Below are 17,423 nucleotides of genomic sequence, written 5' to 3'. Positions count from 1 at the left end.
ATCTCTCCTCATAGGACAACCCTCTGATCCCAGGAATGAATCTAGTAAACTTTCATTGCACCGCCTCTAAGGCAAGTATATCCTTCCTTAGATAAGGAGACCAAAACTGTACGCAGTACTGCAGTTGAGGTCTCACCAATGTCCTGTACAACTGTAGTAAGACTTCCTTATTCTTGTACTCCAACTCCTTTGCAATTAAGGCCAACATGCCATTTGCCTTCCTAATTGCTTGCTGTACCTGCATACTAACTTTTTGTGTTTCTTGTACGAAGACATCCACCTAATTAGCTAAGTGACAAGAAACCGAGCGTAGTGGTGAATGGTTGTTTTTCGGACTGGAGGGAGGTGTACAGTGGTGTTCCCCAGGGGTCGGTGCTGGGACCACTGTTTTCTTGATATATATTAATGGCTTGGACTTGGGTGTACAGGGCACAATTTTCAATGACACAAAACCTGGAATGGTAGTAAACATTGAGGAGGATATTGATAGACTTCAAGAGGATATAGACAGGCTGGTGGCAGATGAAATTTAACGCAGAAAAATGTGAAGTGATACATTTCAGTAGGAAGAATGAGGAGAGGCAATAAAAACTAGAAGGCACAACTCTAAAAGGGGTGCAGGAACAGGGAGATCTAGGGGTATATGTGGACAAATCATTGAAGGTGGCAGGGCAGGTTGAGAAAGCGGTTTAAAAAGCATACGGAATCCTGGGCTTTATAAATAGAGGCATAGGGCTCAATTCTGAAATCAAATTGCAGGTGCGCTGGGGGTGAAAATCCCGAGCGGGTTCGGAAGCTGGCGAGACGATACTTAAACCACTTATTCACATCGTTAATCTTGTTGAAGTCATTACTTTTGTGGAGATTGAGGCAGGGGTGCGATTTCAATTCAACCTCAGCGTGTTTCCCATGCTGTGGGAAACACTCCATGTTCAAGGAGACGTGTGTCAGGCAGCAGCCAGTTGGACATTTAAATGCCTGTTTGACAGATGGGTATGAATGGTAAGTTATTGCAGCAGGGCACTCAGGTGTCTCTCTGAGGAGCAGTGCATACGGAGGCTCAGAGTGAGTCACCAGGTAGTCGAAGACATCTGAGGCCTCCTCCATGCTGAGCTGCTCCCGGCTGGGCCTGGCGGTATCTCATTACCCGTTGCTGTTAAAGCCACCACTGCCCTCAACTTCTTCGCCTCCGGATCATTCCAGGGTGCTACCGGGAACATCGCCAGGGGGTCTCAGTGTCTGCACAAAAGTGTATAAGGCATGTCATCAGCTGCTTGTTTCGCAGAGCCTCGCAATATGCCAACTTCCCCATGGACAACCTCAGCCAAACGGAGAGGGCAGTAGGATTCCACTCTGTGGCTGGCTTCCCATTGATTGCACCCATATAGCAATACCAGCACCTCCACACGAGCCAAGATTATTCATCAACAGAAAGGGATATCACTCCATCAACACTCAGCTCATTTGTGACCACCGCAAAAGATTCCTTCACATGTGCGTCAGATTCCCTGGCAGCTGCCACGATTCCTTCGTTCTGAGGGAATCCAACATCCTCGGCCTCTTCCACGCACCAAACACCCTCAAGGGCTGGCTCCTCGGGGACAAGGGATAGCCCCTGCACACGTGCCTCATGACACCTCTGAGGCACCCCATCACCGAGCAACAGCGTTGATACAACAACAGCCACGTTGCCACCAGGTCTACAATTGAGCATGCTTATAGGGCTGCTCAAGATGTGATTTAGGTGCCTTGATCGTTCTGGGGGAGTGCTTCAATATGCACCAGAGAGAGTGGGATGCATTACAGTAGTGTTTTGTGATCTGCACATCATGGCATAACAGAGAGGGGTGCCGCTTGAGGAGGCCCCATCCACATCTGGCATCCACATTGAGGAGGTGGGGGAGGAAGAGGAGGAGGAGGCGGACGAACCCATGGCCAGATCAGCAAGTCACCTAGCTGCTCATGAGGCCAGGGAGTCACTGATATGTGAACGTTTCTCCTAACATCAGAAAGTGTGAAGAGTCCAGTCATCACACCACCTGGAAAGACCAGTGCCCACCACCCCCGCCCCCCCCCCCCCCCCCAACACTGCACAAAACAGTCCTGCAACAACACATAAAGTGTAGAGTGTAAAGTGACCCAATGGGTGACATCAAGTGTCGCCGTTCATGGTGAACCTCATGAAAGGGCGCAATCACAAAAGCCAGTCAAGAATGGGCAAGACGTGAAAGTAGTGCTGAGAATGATAACATTTAATGTGAATATAACAAAGACCAAACATAAAGGAAAAACATGACAGTCCATCAGATACCCTTGTGCATACCCTTCGTGATCACAAAATCTTAGCCTTTCTCTTCCTACCGCTTCTACCTGGTGCATCTCTGTGGCTGCAGCAGAGGTAGTGGCAGGTTGCTCGTGTTCATGCCCTGACTGCTTGGATGCTTTCGGCCTACGCCCTCTGGGTTTTGGAGCCCGTGAGGGCCCCTCCAAAGACTTCTCCATGTGCACCAGTGCAGGGGCAGACCCGGCCACCTGGAGAGGTGGCAGCATTGCGGGTACTGGTTGAGAGGGGGGTAACGGGTGAGACGTGGGAGCACTTTGAGTGACGTCCCCACTACCATGTACCCTTTCGCCATCATCCCTCTCCTGGGCCAGGCCCACATCACTCCTACCACCCTGCTGGAGTTCTATTTGGAAGACATGAATGATGCCTTGTAAGGCCACTTCTGTATATCAGTCTGCCTGTTTAAGGCAGCAGAATGTTGTTCACCGAGTCCGAACAGCCATTGTCAGGCCCTGAATAGACTCGTTTGTGAGCCGTGCTTGAAGCTCAACAGAGGCTAGCCTTCTCTCCATCGCAGATATTTCTGCACTTACCTGCGACACTATCTCAGACATTTCCGCAGTTACGCGCAAAACTATCTCAGACGGTTGCTCGCGTCCCTGTGACGCTATCTCAGAGATTCTTCCCATACCTGTGCCACCATTCCACTAATACAGGAGTTGGACTCCTCCATCATCTGCGCTATTGTGGAGAGTGCGCATGGCAGCTGTTCCAGTACCTCGCAAATGTGCTGCTGTCCTTCGATCATTCTCCTTTTAAAGGATGGTCCCCGGGGTTCAGCATCTATGCCCAGCTGAGCAGAGCCTGGAGAGGAGTGCGCCCACCGACGTGGACTCTCCACAGCTGCCCTTGCCACCAGTGTCTGCTCATGTTCACTTGTGTGCGTTGACTCAGCAGGTGCCAACCCAACTAACTGACTACTAGGACCCACCAAAGTGTAAGTATCTGCGCTGGTGGATGGCTCACTAAGATCTGATGGTGCCCCCTCAGAGGCTGGCAGGTCCTCTGAGGAATCGCCTTCCGCCATCACTATGGTCGTTGAATGGCCTGTAAGAGAACAGAAGGCAATATTAAGTATCATCACAGATGTGTCATGCTGCGATGAGCATACTGAAGTGTTCAATATGCCAATCATTGTTAACATCAATTCATGTTGTGTGTGATGAATGTTAAAGTTGTGTCACCAGACCTTTGTGGGGTGCCAGTCTCGGCGTCCCCGACAGACAGGCACTCGAGGGTGCGGCTGATCTGCAGGGCCTCCTGCTTTGTGTCTGTGAGGACCACTATTTGCTGTGGCCCCCCTCCAGTCCTCGCCCTCTCGTGTGCATTGTGCGCTCTCATCTAGAAGAGGAGAAAGTACAGACATGTGAATGAGTGATGGTGAAGTCGTCATCCTATGAATGCATTGCTTTAGGTGAGGCTGACCGTGAAAGAGATGCATCAGAGGGTGAGAATGAGACAGAGCCATCACATTGGATGAGGATTGGGGTGAGTGGTGGTAGTGGGGTGACTAATGGGGAGGTGAGGAAGTGCTCAGGCAGTGAAGGTAAGTTGAGGATGAGCCTTAAGTGGGTGTGAGGAGTGATGTGATGGAGTAGTCTTGGCAGTGGAGAATGAGTTGGTGGGGAGGGGTCGATGATGTGGAACACGGAATGCAGGAGAATCAATAAGTGTACTCACTTCTGCTGACCTAGTTAGGTCACTGAAGCACTTCCTGTACTGGACCCAGGTGCGGGATATGTTGCTGCTGCTGGTGACCTCCTCTGCCACCTCGAGCCAGGCCTTCTTGGTGGTAGTAGCAGGGCACTTCCTTCCGTCCATGGGGTAAAAGACTTCCTTCCTCCTCACCCCGTCCAGTAGCTGCTGCAAAGAGGCATCATTGAACCTTGGAGCAGCCTTGCCCCTGTGCTGCTCCATATTGTGTGCTTTTTGATGTTTGCTGCAGCAAAAGCCATGAGCAATGGCCCTTTAAATAGAGCTGCTCCAGTTGACAGCCTGTCATGCAAGTGCGCAGTCCGCCCACTGCTCAGGTTTCGGACCGCACACCCGGAAGCCATGTAAAGGGCCAATTAACTTGCGACCGCGTGGGAAACGGTAGGATTTTATTAGTTGCGTTTATTGACCCCCCCCCGGTTGCCATCCCGCCACCCATTCAAAATCGAGCCCGTAGCATACAAAAGTATGGAAGTCATGATGAACCTTTATAAAACACTGGTTCGGCCACAACTGGAATATTGTGTCCAGTGGACACTGCACTTCAAGAAAGATGTGAAGACCTTCGAGAGGGTGCAGAAGAGATTTACTAGAATGATTCCAGGGATGAGGGGCTTTAGTTACGTGGATAGACTGGAGAAGCTGGGTTTGTTCCCCTTGGAACAGAGACGGTTGCGAGGAGATTTGATAGAGGTGTTCAAAATCATGAAGGGTCTGGACAGAATAAATAGAGAGAAACTGTTCCCATTGGTGGAAGGGTCAAGAAGCGGAGGACATAGATTTAAGGTGATTAGTAAAAGAACCAAAGGTGACATGAGGAAAAACTTTTTTACACAGCGAGTGGTTAGGATCTGGAATGCACTGCCCGAGGGGGTGGTGGAGGCAGATTCAATCATGGCTTTCAAAAGGGAACTGGATAAGTACTTGAAAGGAAAAAATTTGCAGGGCTACGGGGATAGGGCGGGGGAGTGGGACTAGCTGGATTGCTCTTGCATAAAGCCGGCACGGACTCGATGGGCCGAGTGGCCTCCTTCCATGCTGTAACCTTTCTATGATTGTATGAAGCCTCTCTGAACACCAACATTTAATAGTTTCTCACCAATTAAAAAAATATTCTGTTTTTCTATTCTTCCTACCAAAGTGAATAACCTCACATTTCCCCACATTATACTCCATTTGCCACTCACTTGCCGACTCACTTAACCTGTCTATATCCCTTTGCAGACTCTATATGTCCTCCGCACAGCTTACTTTCCCACCTAGCTTTGTATCATCAGCAAACTTGGATATCTTACACTCGGTCCCTTCATCTAAGTCATTAATATAGATTGTAAATAGCTCAAGCCCAAGCACCGATTTAAACATAGAAACATAGAAAATAGGAGCAGGAGTAGGCTATTCGGCCCTTCAAACCTGCTCCGCCATTCAATATGATCATGGCTGATCCTCTATCTCAATACCATATTCCTGCTCTCTCCTCATACCCCTTGATGCTTTTTGTGTCTAGAAATCTATCTATCTCCTTTTTCTTAAATATATTCAGTGACTTGGCCTCCACAGCCTTCTGTGGTAGAGAATTCCACAGGTTCATCGCCCTGAGTGAAGAAATTTCTCCTCACCTCAGTCCTAAATGTCCTACCCCGTATCCTGATACTGTGACCCCTCGTTCCAGACCCCCCCAGCCAGGGGAAACATTCTCCCTGCATCCAGTCTGTCTACCCCTATCAGAATCCTGGCCATCCCAGGGATCAGTCTGGTGAACCTTCGCTGCACTCCATCAATACCAAGTATATACTTTCTTAGGTAAGGAGACCAAAACTGCACACAATACTCCAGGTGTGGTCTCTCCAAGGCCCTGTATAACTGCAGTAAGACATCCTTGCTCCTGTACTCAAGATTTTGGGGCCTTTAATGAGTCTCTTCCAGAAAAGAGCACTATTAGATACAATTTTTTCTTGGTTGGAAGAAAACATACTTTGAGCACGTTGTGCCTTGAGCTTATCGCCCACATTCTTTGCTCCGGCTCTGCCAATCTTTGCTGGCACCACTAGTAATGCAGATCAGAAAATCAGCTCTATAATGAAGTGTAAGAAACAATTTTTGCAGTCCCATTTCATGACATCAGTTCTTTTTTTATTCAGTAGTTCTGAAAAAGAGTTGATCCACGATGAAGGGGAATTCCCGGAATCGGTTCCTGATTGCGGCACAAACTCAAACATCGAAGAACAGAGTTTGACTGTGGATTCACTGGAGTCAGCCGAGATTGTCACAATCTCGGAGGAGATAACTGTTCAGCCTATTACCCGCACCAGAACGGCCAGTGAGCTGCTTGAATGCAGGTATAAAATTGAAAAGGAGCCAATTTTAGAAATTATAGTTTTATTCAGACCGTGTGTATGTGTGGTCAAAACAGAGCCAAATTCAATAAGTTGCCGGATGTCCTACTTTAACTTGGACTACTACCCTGACTCGAAGAGATTAACAAATTTCCCTTTCAGTAATACAGCTTTGCAAAGGTCCTAATTGTATATTTTGTCCTACTTTAACAGAAAACTTACAATGAAATTGCAGGTTGGAAGTCAATTAAACAATTGTCTTCTTTTGGGGCAAGATTTAGTTGCAATTCTTGCTTTCATTTTTGTTCTGATCATAGGAAATCATTGAAAATTAGCTTTGGTTTCTTTTCTCAGCCCTGTTATAATCATGAATTGCCTTGTTAAAATAACCATACAGCACAGTGCAATACAAAATAAATGCTCACATTAACAATATTTAACTCAAAAACTCAAACCTCCAAATGGAATAGTTCTATTTACAATATGTGTAATGATTAATATAGTGCACTAAGATATGACACCCAAACACTACTAACAGAAAATTGTGGAAAGACATAAGGAACAGGTTGTTGCATGCCCTCTTAGGGGAGTGTGTATGGTGCATGAATCTTACATGGATAAAAATTCTTAAAAAGTGGGCAAAAAACATTACTAATTTTAACATTAATATCTTTGTTTCTATCTTTTTAAGCCATTTTTCCATTGAAGAGTTGGAAGAATCGGAGAAGTTTTACCAATCCCAGAACCGATTTTTGAAACTGGTGTTTGCTGTGTATAATGTCATTGCTGCAAATTCAGAGTTAACCTGCTACTTCATCATTATCTTGAACAATATGATCTCTGCCTCTGTAATCACACTCTTCCTTCCCATCCTTATGTTCCTCTGGGCAATGCTTTCCATTCCTAGGCCTAGCAAACGATTTTGGATGACAGCAATCATCTACACTGAGGTGAGCTTTAGGAGTATTGCGTATTCTTCACACTACAAATTTATGTATTATGAAGTTTTATGTGTGCTGAGGTGTCATTTAAAAATTATTGTAATTTTCAGCTTAAAAGTCACAATGATTTTAGCAGTTTTCCTGTGTGTTAAGATAAATAATGTCCAGATGCATGATGTATGGAGTTATGCAGAATGCAATTGTATTTTGATTGAAACATCCACTATAGCACTATGTGATTCACATACGAGGTGTCAGCGTTGGCTCAGTAGTAGCAATCTCGCTTCTGAGTTAGAAAGTCGTGAATTCATAGAATCATAGAAGTTTACAACATGGAAACAGGCCCTTCGGCCCAACATGTCCATGTCGCCCAGTTTATACCACTATATAATTCAAGCCTCTCTCCAGAGACTTGAGCACATAATCTAGGCTGACACTTCAGCACAGTACTGAGGGAGTGCTGAACTGTCCGAGCTGCCATCTTTAGGATGAGACTTTAAACCGAGGCCCCATCTGTCCTCTCAGGTGGATGTAAAAGATCCAATGACACTGTTTGAGAAGAGAACCCCTTTGCACTTCCTCAAATAGTGTCATTTATCTCATTGTTGTTTGTGGGACATATGTGTGCAAATTGGCTAGTGCAATTCCCTACATTACAACAGTGACTAATTTTAACCCCCAAGAATGGGTGGGTTGGGGGCGGGTGGGCAGTAAAATAGTTGATTTTTGGAGCAGGACCACATCTTGGCTCCAACGTGCCCACTTCCGGGTTTAACCCAGGCACATTTGGATGCGTGTGCGCGACAGAAACCCGGAAGTCCCGCCCCCACTTAAAGCCAGCAGGCCAATACTTAAAGGGGCAATGTACCTCATTGAGATAGTTGTGGCATTTAATTTTTAGTGTATTAGGAATGTCAAACAAATTTAATCTTACCTGTTCGGGTTTCCCATTGCTTCTGATTCATGTCAGATGAAAGCAGATGGAAAGGGCCGGATCCATGATGTGAGTGCCTTTATTTCACTGCTTGTGGGCCCAGAGGAGCAGGAGTGCTTCATCCAGGCCCAATAAGCTCACCTGACATGATCGGACCCTGCGGTCGGCAACCCCCCCCCCCGCACCATCAATGCTGAATCCTCCCCTCACCCCCCACCCGATGCTGGATTTCCCCCCTTCCCCTTGATGTTGGACCCCCACTCCCCCATTGGTGACCCACCCGATGTTGTCCATGTCTCCCCCACCTCCCCCCACCCCTACGATTTCTTTCACGGCCCCCGTCTCTCTCTCCATTCCTCCCGCCCCTCCGATTCGCGGTTCCTTTCCCTTCTGACAGGCGCATGTAAACTCGGAAGCACAAATACTTACCTTCAGTTGAGTTGCGATCGCAGATTGCGTGCACTCATTTGGCTTTTGGGTTCCCCACGCAAATATCTATGGACGCTCTGGGTTCCCAACTCCGAGCTAAAATCATGCCCTGTAAGTCAAAAATACTGCATTGCCTGTAAAATGCTATTTGTGTTTGAGTTTAATTTCAAATCCCTGAACTTGTTGCACTCTGGTTTGTTTTGTGGGTTTGTCATTGAGTAAAATATTTATCATGAAGATCACTGTAGGCATCAGTCGACATAACCCCTGTGATATTTTCTTGTTTTCCTTCATTATATTCAGTATTTCAAATTTTCACAATTTTCATGCAAGTATAAATATCTTGGTTCATATGTGACCTGCTTTCATTTGGCTTTGCAGGTGATGGTGGTTGTTAAGTACTTATTCCAGTTTGGATTCTTCCCTTGGAATAGCCACTATGTCATTTCAGTTTATGAAGACAAACCATTCTTCCCACCACGTATCCTTGGATTGGAGAAGACGGATGGTTTTGTTAAATATGATCTGATTCAGCTACTGGCACTTCTGTTCCATCAGTCACTGCTAAAGGTTGGACATATTAACTTTCAATATTACTGATACAACAGTGATTTGAAACATAGCATTACTGTACACGAATATGGTGAAATGTGCTTTTAAAATATGCTGTTCTGGTCTAACACATGTGGCACACTGCCATATTGTGACAGAAATCCATTGGATATTGATCTCTTGTTTATGGTGGCAAGTGAGGGCAGAATAATGAGAGCAAAAAGGTTCCTTTTTCCTGCTATAAACCTGATGAATTGAGATCATTTGCAATAAACAGAAATAATCTTTTTGGCAGTTTTCACTGAGTCCAAATTTTGCAAAGTTGGGAGTTCCCACCAGAATAGACACAGGAGCCCCAATTTTAACTTAGAGAGCATTTGGGGTGTGAGGGGTGCGGAGTGGGCAGGGGTCCCCCAAGCACTTCTTGGTGTGAGGCCCGAGCATAATTTAAATTGTTCAGATCTCTCTACCGCCTGAAACTGGCAGAAGTAAAATCAGGTCTTGGTGGTCTCTTCCCAAATTTGCAATGTGGCTCCCCGATTGGCCCTCTTCCCCTCCTGATTGCCCCCTCCATCTCCCAATCACCCCCCCCCCCAATCCTGATCGCTTCCCCCCCCCGGCCCCCAGCACCACCCCCCCCCCCCGGCCCAGGCCTCCAGGACCTACAAGCAGGCCACTTTCAGCGATACAGCAGCCCGAATCTGAAATCCTCTTCACCTGGGGATGCCCAGCTGGTGTCTGCACCTCACCGGTTTTGTGGAAATGAGGCCTGAGGCCCAATATCGGGTGTGTCTTTGGCCTACCTGTTCTGGTGCAGGAATTGTTCCCGGTGCAAACCGATTTCTAGACAAATAACTTCAATAGACACATATATATTAAAAATATTTACTGAATTTCATTGAGATGTAGTAAAATCTACTGAAAAAATGAAGGTGGATTGTTTTACTTGATTTTTTAATCCAGAGATAGTATAAGGAAAGCATTGATTTTTCCACCACTTGTAAATGTTGTAATTCTCTACAACTCTACAATTTCTAGCGGTATGGACTGTGGGAAGATCAGGAGGATCAAAAGAAAAAGGATGATATGAAAGAAAAGGAGGCCATACAGAAATCACAAGAAGCAAACCAAGATGCAACTGCAGATGACCAAGTTTCTGTCTTGCAACCAGCGCAGGAATTAAGAAAGACCAGATTCCAGTTCAGGAGGAGAAAACAAACCAAAGGTTAGAAGTTATTAGAAACAATGCTGCCAGACATGATAACACTACATATTACAAATTTAATCCAGTCTTTAGTGAGATGTTGCATCCACTGAAAACTGATGAGAAGTTTCGTTGCACACATCTGAGTTAATTCTGTAAGAGATGGTTTGTGTTGAACCTTTTAATCCCCATGTCAAAAGAGTAAACTACACTGGAGTAGTATAATATATTTGTTCTCTGAACGCTTTTGTCTTCTGTGAGTCTAGGCTTTCATTAGCTTTTTTTCTTTTTAAACTTTTGGATGAATTTTGTCAATTTTTCCCCTTCTCTCCTGAAAGTATGTATTCTTGTTGGGCTACAGTTCCACAGATGTTGGTTACTCTTCAGTACCTTAATCAAGTGACTATTTTTCAAATGTGAGTTTACATGGTGTTGCCAGGCTCTTAAACATGGGGCATCACAGGAGAGTACAATTATGTTCTCATCCAATATCCACATAAGGAAAGTTTCCAGAAGGAAGCAGTATGTCTTAGAAGCAACATGGGGGCAAGCCATACTAGATTTAGTAATGAGTAATGAACCAGATTTAGTTAACAGCTTGACTGTGCATGAACATCTATCCAATAGCGATTATAAGAACATAAGAAATAGGAGCAGGAGTAGGCCAATCGGCCCCTCGAGCCTGCTCCGCCATTCAATAAGATCATGGCTGATCTGATCCTAACCTCAAATCTAAATTCATGTCCAATTTTTTTTTTTATTCGTTCACGGGATGAGGGCGTCGCTGGCGACGCCAGCATTTATTGCCCATCCCTAATTGCCCTCGAGAAGGTGGTGGTGAGCCGCCTTCTTGAACCGCTGCAGTCCGTGTGGTGACGGTTCTCCCACAATGCTGTTAGGAAGGGAGTTCCAGGATTTTGACCCAGCGACAATGAAGGAACGGCGATATATTTCCAAGTCGGGATGGTGTGTGACTTTGAGGGGAACGTGCAGGTGGTGGTGTTCCCATGCGCCTGCTGCTCTTGTCCTTCTAGGTGGTAGAGGTCGCGGGTTTGGGAGGTGCTGTCGAAGAAGCCTTGGCGAGTTGCTGCAGTGCATCCTGTGGATGGTGCACACTGCAGCCACAGTGCGCCGGTGGTGAAGGGAGTGAATGTTTAGAGTGGTGGATGGGGTGCCAATCAAGCGGGCTGCTTTATCTTGGATGGTGTCGAGCTTCTTGAGTGTTGTTGGAGCTGCACTCATCCAGGCAAGTGGAGAGTATTCCATCACACTCCTGACTTGTGCCTTGTAGATGGTGGAAAGGCTTTGGGGAGTCAGGAGGTGAGTCACTCGCCGCAGAATACCCAGCCTCTGACCTGCTCTCGTAGCCACAGTATTTATATGGCTAGTCCAGTTAAGTTTCTGGTCAATGGTGACCCCCAGGATGTTGATGGTGGGGGATTCGGCGATGGTAATGCCGTTGAATGTCAAGGGGAGGTGGTTAGACTCTCTCTTGTTGGAGATGGTCATTGCCTGGCACTTATCTGGCGCGAATGTTACTTGCCACTTATGAGCCCAAGCCTGGATGTTGTCCAGGTCTTGCTGCATGCAGGCTCGGACTGCTTTATTATCTGAGGGGTTGCGAATGGAACTGAACACTGTGCAGTCATCAGCGAACATCCCCATTTCTGACCTTATGATGGAGGGAAGGTCATTGATGAAGCAGCTGAAGATGGTTGGGCCTAGGACACTGCCCTGAGGAACTCCTGCAGCAATGCCCTGGGGCTGAGACGATTGGCCTCCAACAACCACTACCATCTTCCTTTGTGCTAGGTATGACTCCAGCCACTGGAGAGTTTTCCCCCTGATTCCCATTGACTTCAATTTTACTAGGGCTCCTTGGTGCCACACTCTGTCAAATGCTGCCTTGATGTCAAGGGCAGTCACTCTCACCTCACCTCTGGAATTCAGCTCTTTTGTCCATGTTTGGACCAAGGCTGTAATGAGGTCTGGAGCCGAGTGGTCCTGGTGGAACCCAAACTGAGCATCGGTGAGCAGGTTATTGGTGAGTAATTTCCTGCCCGCTCCCCGTAACCCCTAATTCCCTTTACTTCTAGGAAACTGTCTATTTCTGTTTTAAATTTATTTAATGATGTAGCTTCCACAGCTTCCTGGGGCAGCAAATTCCACAGACCTACTACCCTCTGAGTGAAGAAGTTTCTCCTCATCTCAGTTTTGAAAGAGCAGCCTCTTATTCTAAGATTATGCCCCCTAGTTCTAGTTTCACCCATCCTTGGGAACATCCTTACCGCATCCACCCGATCAAGCCCCTTCACAATCTTATATGTTTCAATAAGATTGCCTCTCATTCTTCTGAACTCCAATGAGTAGAGTCCCAATCTACTCAACCTCTCCTCATATGTCCACCCCTCATCCCCGGGATTAACCGAGTGAACCTTCTTTGTACTGCCTCGAGAGCAAGTATGTCTTTTCTTAAGTATGGACACCAAAACTGTATGCAGTATTCCAGGTGCGGTCTCACCAATATCTTATATAACTGCAGCAATACCTCCCTGTTTTTATATTCTATCCCCCAAGCAATAAAAGCCAACATTCCGTTGGCCTTCTTGGTCACCTGCTGCACCTGCATACTAACTTTTTGATTTTCTTGCACTAGGACCCCCAGATCCCTTTGAACTGCAGTACTTTCCAGTTTCTCGCCATTACGATAATAACTTGCTCTCTGATTTTTCCTGCCAAAGTGCATAACCTCACATTTTCCAATATTGTATTGCATCTGCCATAACATGATCGAGTTCAAAGTAGTGTTTGAAAGGGAAAAAAGTGAATCAGCTGCTGAGATTCTAGACTTGGGTAAGGCCGACTTCAATGGGATGAGACAGAGACCGTCCACAGTAAACTGGGCAAATCTGTTAATGGGTAAAACGACTGATGATCAGTGGGAAATGTTTAAAGAAACATTTAACGTGATACAGAATCGGTTTATACTCCTGAGGGGCAAGAACTCTACTTGCCAAAAAAAAAGCCATGGACAACTAAAGAGATAAGGGACACCATAAGACATAAGGAAAGGGCATACAAAAAGGCAAAAAATGGCACAGATCCTGGCAAATGGGAAAGATACAAAGATCAACAAAGGGTCACAAAACAGATAGTAAGAGCTACAAAAAGAGAGTATGAAAAGAAACTTGCAAGGGTTTTCAAAACCAATATGAAGAACTTTTATAGTTATATTAGGAAAAAGAGGGTGGTCAGGAGCAGTATTGGTCCCTTAAAAACTGAAAGTGGTGATGTTGTCATTGACAATGGGGAAATGGCGGACATGTTGAACGATTACTTTGCGTCAGTATTTACAGTAGAAAAAGAGGATAGCTTGCCGGAAATCCCAAGAAAACTAATATTGAATCGGGGACAGGGACTCGATAAAATTAACATAAGTAAAGCAACAGTAATGAAGAAAATAATAGCATTAAAGAGTGACAAATCCCCAGGACCAGATGGTTTCCATCCCAGGGTTTTAAAGGAAGTAGGTGAGCACATTGCAGATGCACTAACTATAATCTTACAAAGTACTCTAGATTCAGGAACTGTCCATCTAGATTGGAAAATTGCATGTCACTCCGCTTTTTAAGAAAGGAGAGAGAGGGAAACCAGGGAATTATAGACCAGTTAGCCTAACATCTGTTGTGGGGAAAATGCTGGAGTCTATAATTAAGGATAGGGTGACTGAACACCTCGAGAATTTTCAGTTAATCAGAGAGAGCCAGCATGGATTTGTGAAAGGTAGGTCGTGCCTGACAAACCTGATTGAATTTTTTGAAGAGGTGACTAAAGTAGTGGACAGGGGAATGTCAATGGATGTTATTTATATGGACTTCCAGAAGGCATTTGGTAAAGTCCCACATATGACACTGTTAGCTAAGGTAGAAGCCCATGGAATCGAGGGAAAAGTATGGACTTGGTTAGGAAGTTGGCTGAGGGAAAGGCGACAGAGAGGAGGGATAATGGGTAGGTACTCACATTGGCAGGATGTGACTAGTGGAGTCCCGCAGGGATCTGTCTTGGGGCCTCAATTATTCACAATATTTATTAACGACTTAGATGAAGGCATAGAAAGTCTCATATCTAAGTTTGCCGATGACACAAAGATTGGTGGCATTGTAAGCAGTGTAGATGAAAACATAAAATTACAAAGCGATATTGATGGATTAGGTGAATGGGCAAAACTGTGGCAAATGGAATTCAATGTAGGCAAATGTGAAGTCATCCACTTTGGATCAAAAAAGGATAGAACAGGGTACTTTGTAAATGGTAAAAAGTTTAAAAGCAGTGGATGTCCAAAGGGACTTGGGGGTTCAGGTACATAGATCATTGAAGTGTCATGAACAGATGCAGAAAATAATCAAGGCGGCTAATGGAATGCTGGCCTTTATATCTAGAGGACTAGAGTACAAGGGGGCAGAAGTTATGCTGCAGCTATACAAAACCCTGGTTAGACCGCACCTGGAGTACTTTGAGCAGTTCTGGGCACCGCACCTTCGGAAGGACATATTGGCCTAGGAGGGAGTGCAGCGTAGGTTTACTAGAATGATACCCGGACTTCAAGGGTTAAGTTACGAGGAGAGATTACACAAATTGGGGTTGTATTCTCTAGATTTTAGAAGGTTAAGGAGTAACCTGATCGAAGTTTATAAGATATTAAGGGGAACAGATAGGGTGGATAGAGAGAAACTATTTCTGCTGGCTGGGGATTCTAGGAGGGCACAGTCTAAAAATTGGAGCCAGACCTTTCAGGAGTGAGATTAGAAAACATTTCTACACGCAAAGAGTGATAGAAGTTTGGAACTCTCTTCCGCAAACGGCAGTTGATGCTCGCTCAATTGCTAAATTTAAATCTGAGATAGATAGCTTTTTGGCAACCAAAGGTATTAAGGGATATGGGCCAAAGGCAGGTATATGGAGTTAGATCACAGATCAGCCATGATCTTATCAAATGGCGGAGCAGGCATGAGGGGCTGAATGGCCTACTCCTGTTCCTATATTCCTATTTTCCTATGAATCACTGGATTACGAGTGGGAACATTGGCTGTTTTTTCCCCTTTCTAGCTTTGGGACACCACGGCCATTTTCAGTACCCCTACTGTAACTGAGATCAGCTATGTTTTCCTCTTTGTTGTCTTCACATGCATCATTCTGGGGAATAACTCTCTTGTAGCCTTTCTAAAGGACAGTTCTGCTCTTTGACTTGCTAGCTTGCATACCTCCCTTGTAGTTTTTTTGCAACAAGTCGAGTTAATTTTTAGCAAGTTGGTGATTTACAAGGATGTGGAATCTTGACAGTATATATGAGAGGAAATGTGAGCATTTTCAAACAATAAACACATCTCATTTGAAAAATTCCACAAAAATTGGTAATTTGGAGATTACAATGCTCTTGCAGTTGCAATCCTTTAGGAAAAGTATTTTTTGTCTCTGTCTGGCATACTGTGGTGGAACCGAGTGTTGGACTGGAACACATTGCTTTCTGTGAGTGTTTGTTTTTAAATCCTAATTAGAGGCACATTCTCTATGAAAAAGTGAACTTTCGTTTTTATAGAAGAAATTAAAAGCATGTCATTTTTGTCACATTGGTGCCATTTGCAAATGAGCGATGATGCATTTTGTCCCGATTGATATTATTTTATTGTCTGTTTGGAACCAAGAAATATTTCTCATGAAGATAGTGCCTTTTTAAAAATTAATCCCTCAATTTTTACCATATAATATGCCATTGTATAATATCTAATTTCTACTTTGCAACTAAATGCTTGTACCTAATATTATGAATGCTAAAATCCACAATATTTTACAAACTAATGTAAAATTGTTGTTTTAAAATAAACTAGTAAATCGCATAGCTTAGCATAAATCAACGCATATAAATTGATTTACATTAAGTTGATTATTTAAATGATTTGGTATATGTACATATTTCAATATGAACTTGAAAATTGTTTAAAATGCATGTAAACATAGATAGATGATGTACCTGAGCCTTTACCTAGGTGCTTTAGTATTGAAACCAGTATCTTTACCATCAAAGAAACAAATTAAATGCCACTGAAATGTTGTAAAAGATGCTTATTCAGGAAGATCAGAAAAGAAGACATAAAAATAAAAGTAATATAAGATGGGCATAGTAGAGGGGAGCTGTGAAAAAGTGGTAAACAGTACAGAAGACTGTTAGTTTGTAGAATCAAAGGTAATAACAGAGCAAAAGGAAAAAGGTGAGCATGACGTTGAGCTTTTGAAGGCTGGAACAAAGGAGTAGTAGGAACAGGGAGCTATACTTTAGAGGCATTGCAGCAGTGAGTGATGCTTTGGTGGGTTTGGTGGCCTGGAGGCCTTGGAGCTGGCAGGAGGCATTGGAATAGTAGCCTGACTGAAGGAGAAGCAGGGGAGGGGGAGATCCAATACCGGGGAGAGTAGCAGATGAAAAAAGAGAAGTATACTATAGCAGAAGGAGGGTGAAGTGCAGTGATTTTGAAAATTAAATTGGTGGAAAAATAACAAGTGAGAACAAAAAGGCAGAGCACAGCAGAGCTGGGGTGGTCAAGCAGTGGGAAACAGTAGGACAGACCACTTTCAAGAACTTTAGAGCACGACTGGACAGGGCCCAGAGCAAGAGCCATCAGGATCGAGCTGGGAGGTAAGGCGGCTACAAGGGAGAGAAGCAACATATAAAAATGTTCTGTTTTTAAATTAAATTAAAAAATATATAGAGCAAAATAGAGACTTGCAAAGATACGAAAATAACTTTTAATAATATACTGCAGAAATAAGGAAAGAACTTGCATTTATATAGTTCCTTTCAAGTCCTCAGGATATCCCAAAGTGTTTCACAGCTAAAGAAGTACTTTTGAAGTGTAGTCACGGCAACCAATTTGTGCACACCAAGTTCCCACAAACATTTTTTAAGGGAAAATTGGAT

The 17,423-nt window shown here is 44.6% G+C and overlaps 1 protein-coding gene across 4 annotated transcripts in view; it reads left to right on the top strand.

The window, feature by feature from the left end:
• piezo1 (piezo type mechanosensitive ion channel component 1 (Er blood group)) overlaps positions 1 to 17,423 on the top strand; it is a 334,545-nt gene that overhangs the window by 282,668 nt on the left and 34,454 nt on the right. For 3 of the 4 annotated variants that reach the window (XM_067998049.1, XM_067998050.1, XM_067998046.1), the window contains 4 exons: positions 6,199 to 6,396; positions 7,085 to 7,343; positions 9,079 to 9,267; positions 10,288 to 10,474. In XM_067998049.1, coding sequence (XP_067854150.1) covers positions 6,199 to 6,396; positions 7,085 to 7,343; positions 9,079 to 9,267; positions 10,288 to 10,474 — 833 coding nt within the window. The remainder of the gene's footprint in view (positions 1 to 6,198; positions 6,397 to 7,084; positions 7,344 to 9,078; positions 9,268 to 10,287; positions 10,475 to 17,423) is intronic. The other variant, XM_067998048.1, reaches the window with a different exon arrangement.

This window comes from Heptranchias perlo, chromosome 16, assembly GCF_035084215.1.
Source record: "Heptranchias perlo isolate sHepPer1 chromosome 16, sHepPer1.hap1, whole genome shotgun sequence".
In the NCBI taxonomy this organism is placed as follows: domain Eukaryota; kingdom Metazoa; phylum Chordata; class Chondrichthyes; order Hexanchiformes; family Hexanchidae; genus Heptranchias; species Heptranchias perlo.
Note: the sequence above shows the minus strand (reverse complement) of the source record. Positions and strands in the feature narration are given on the sequence as shown.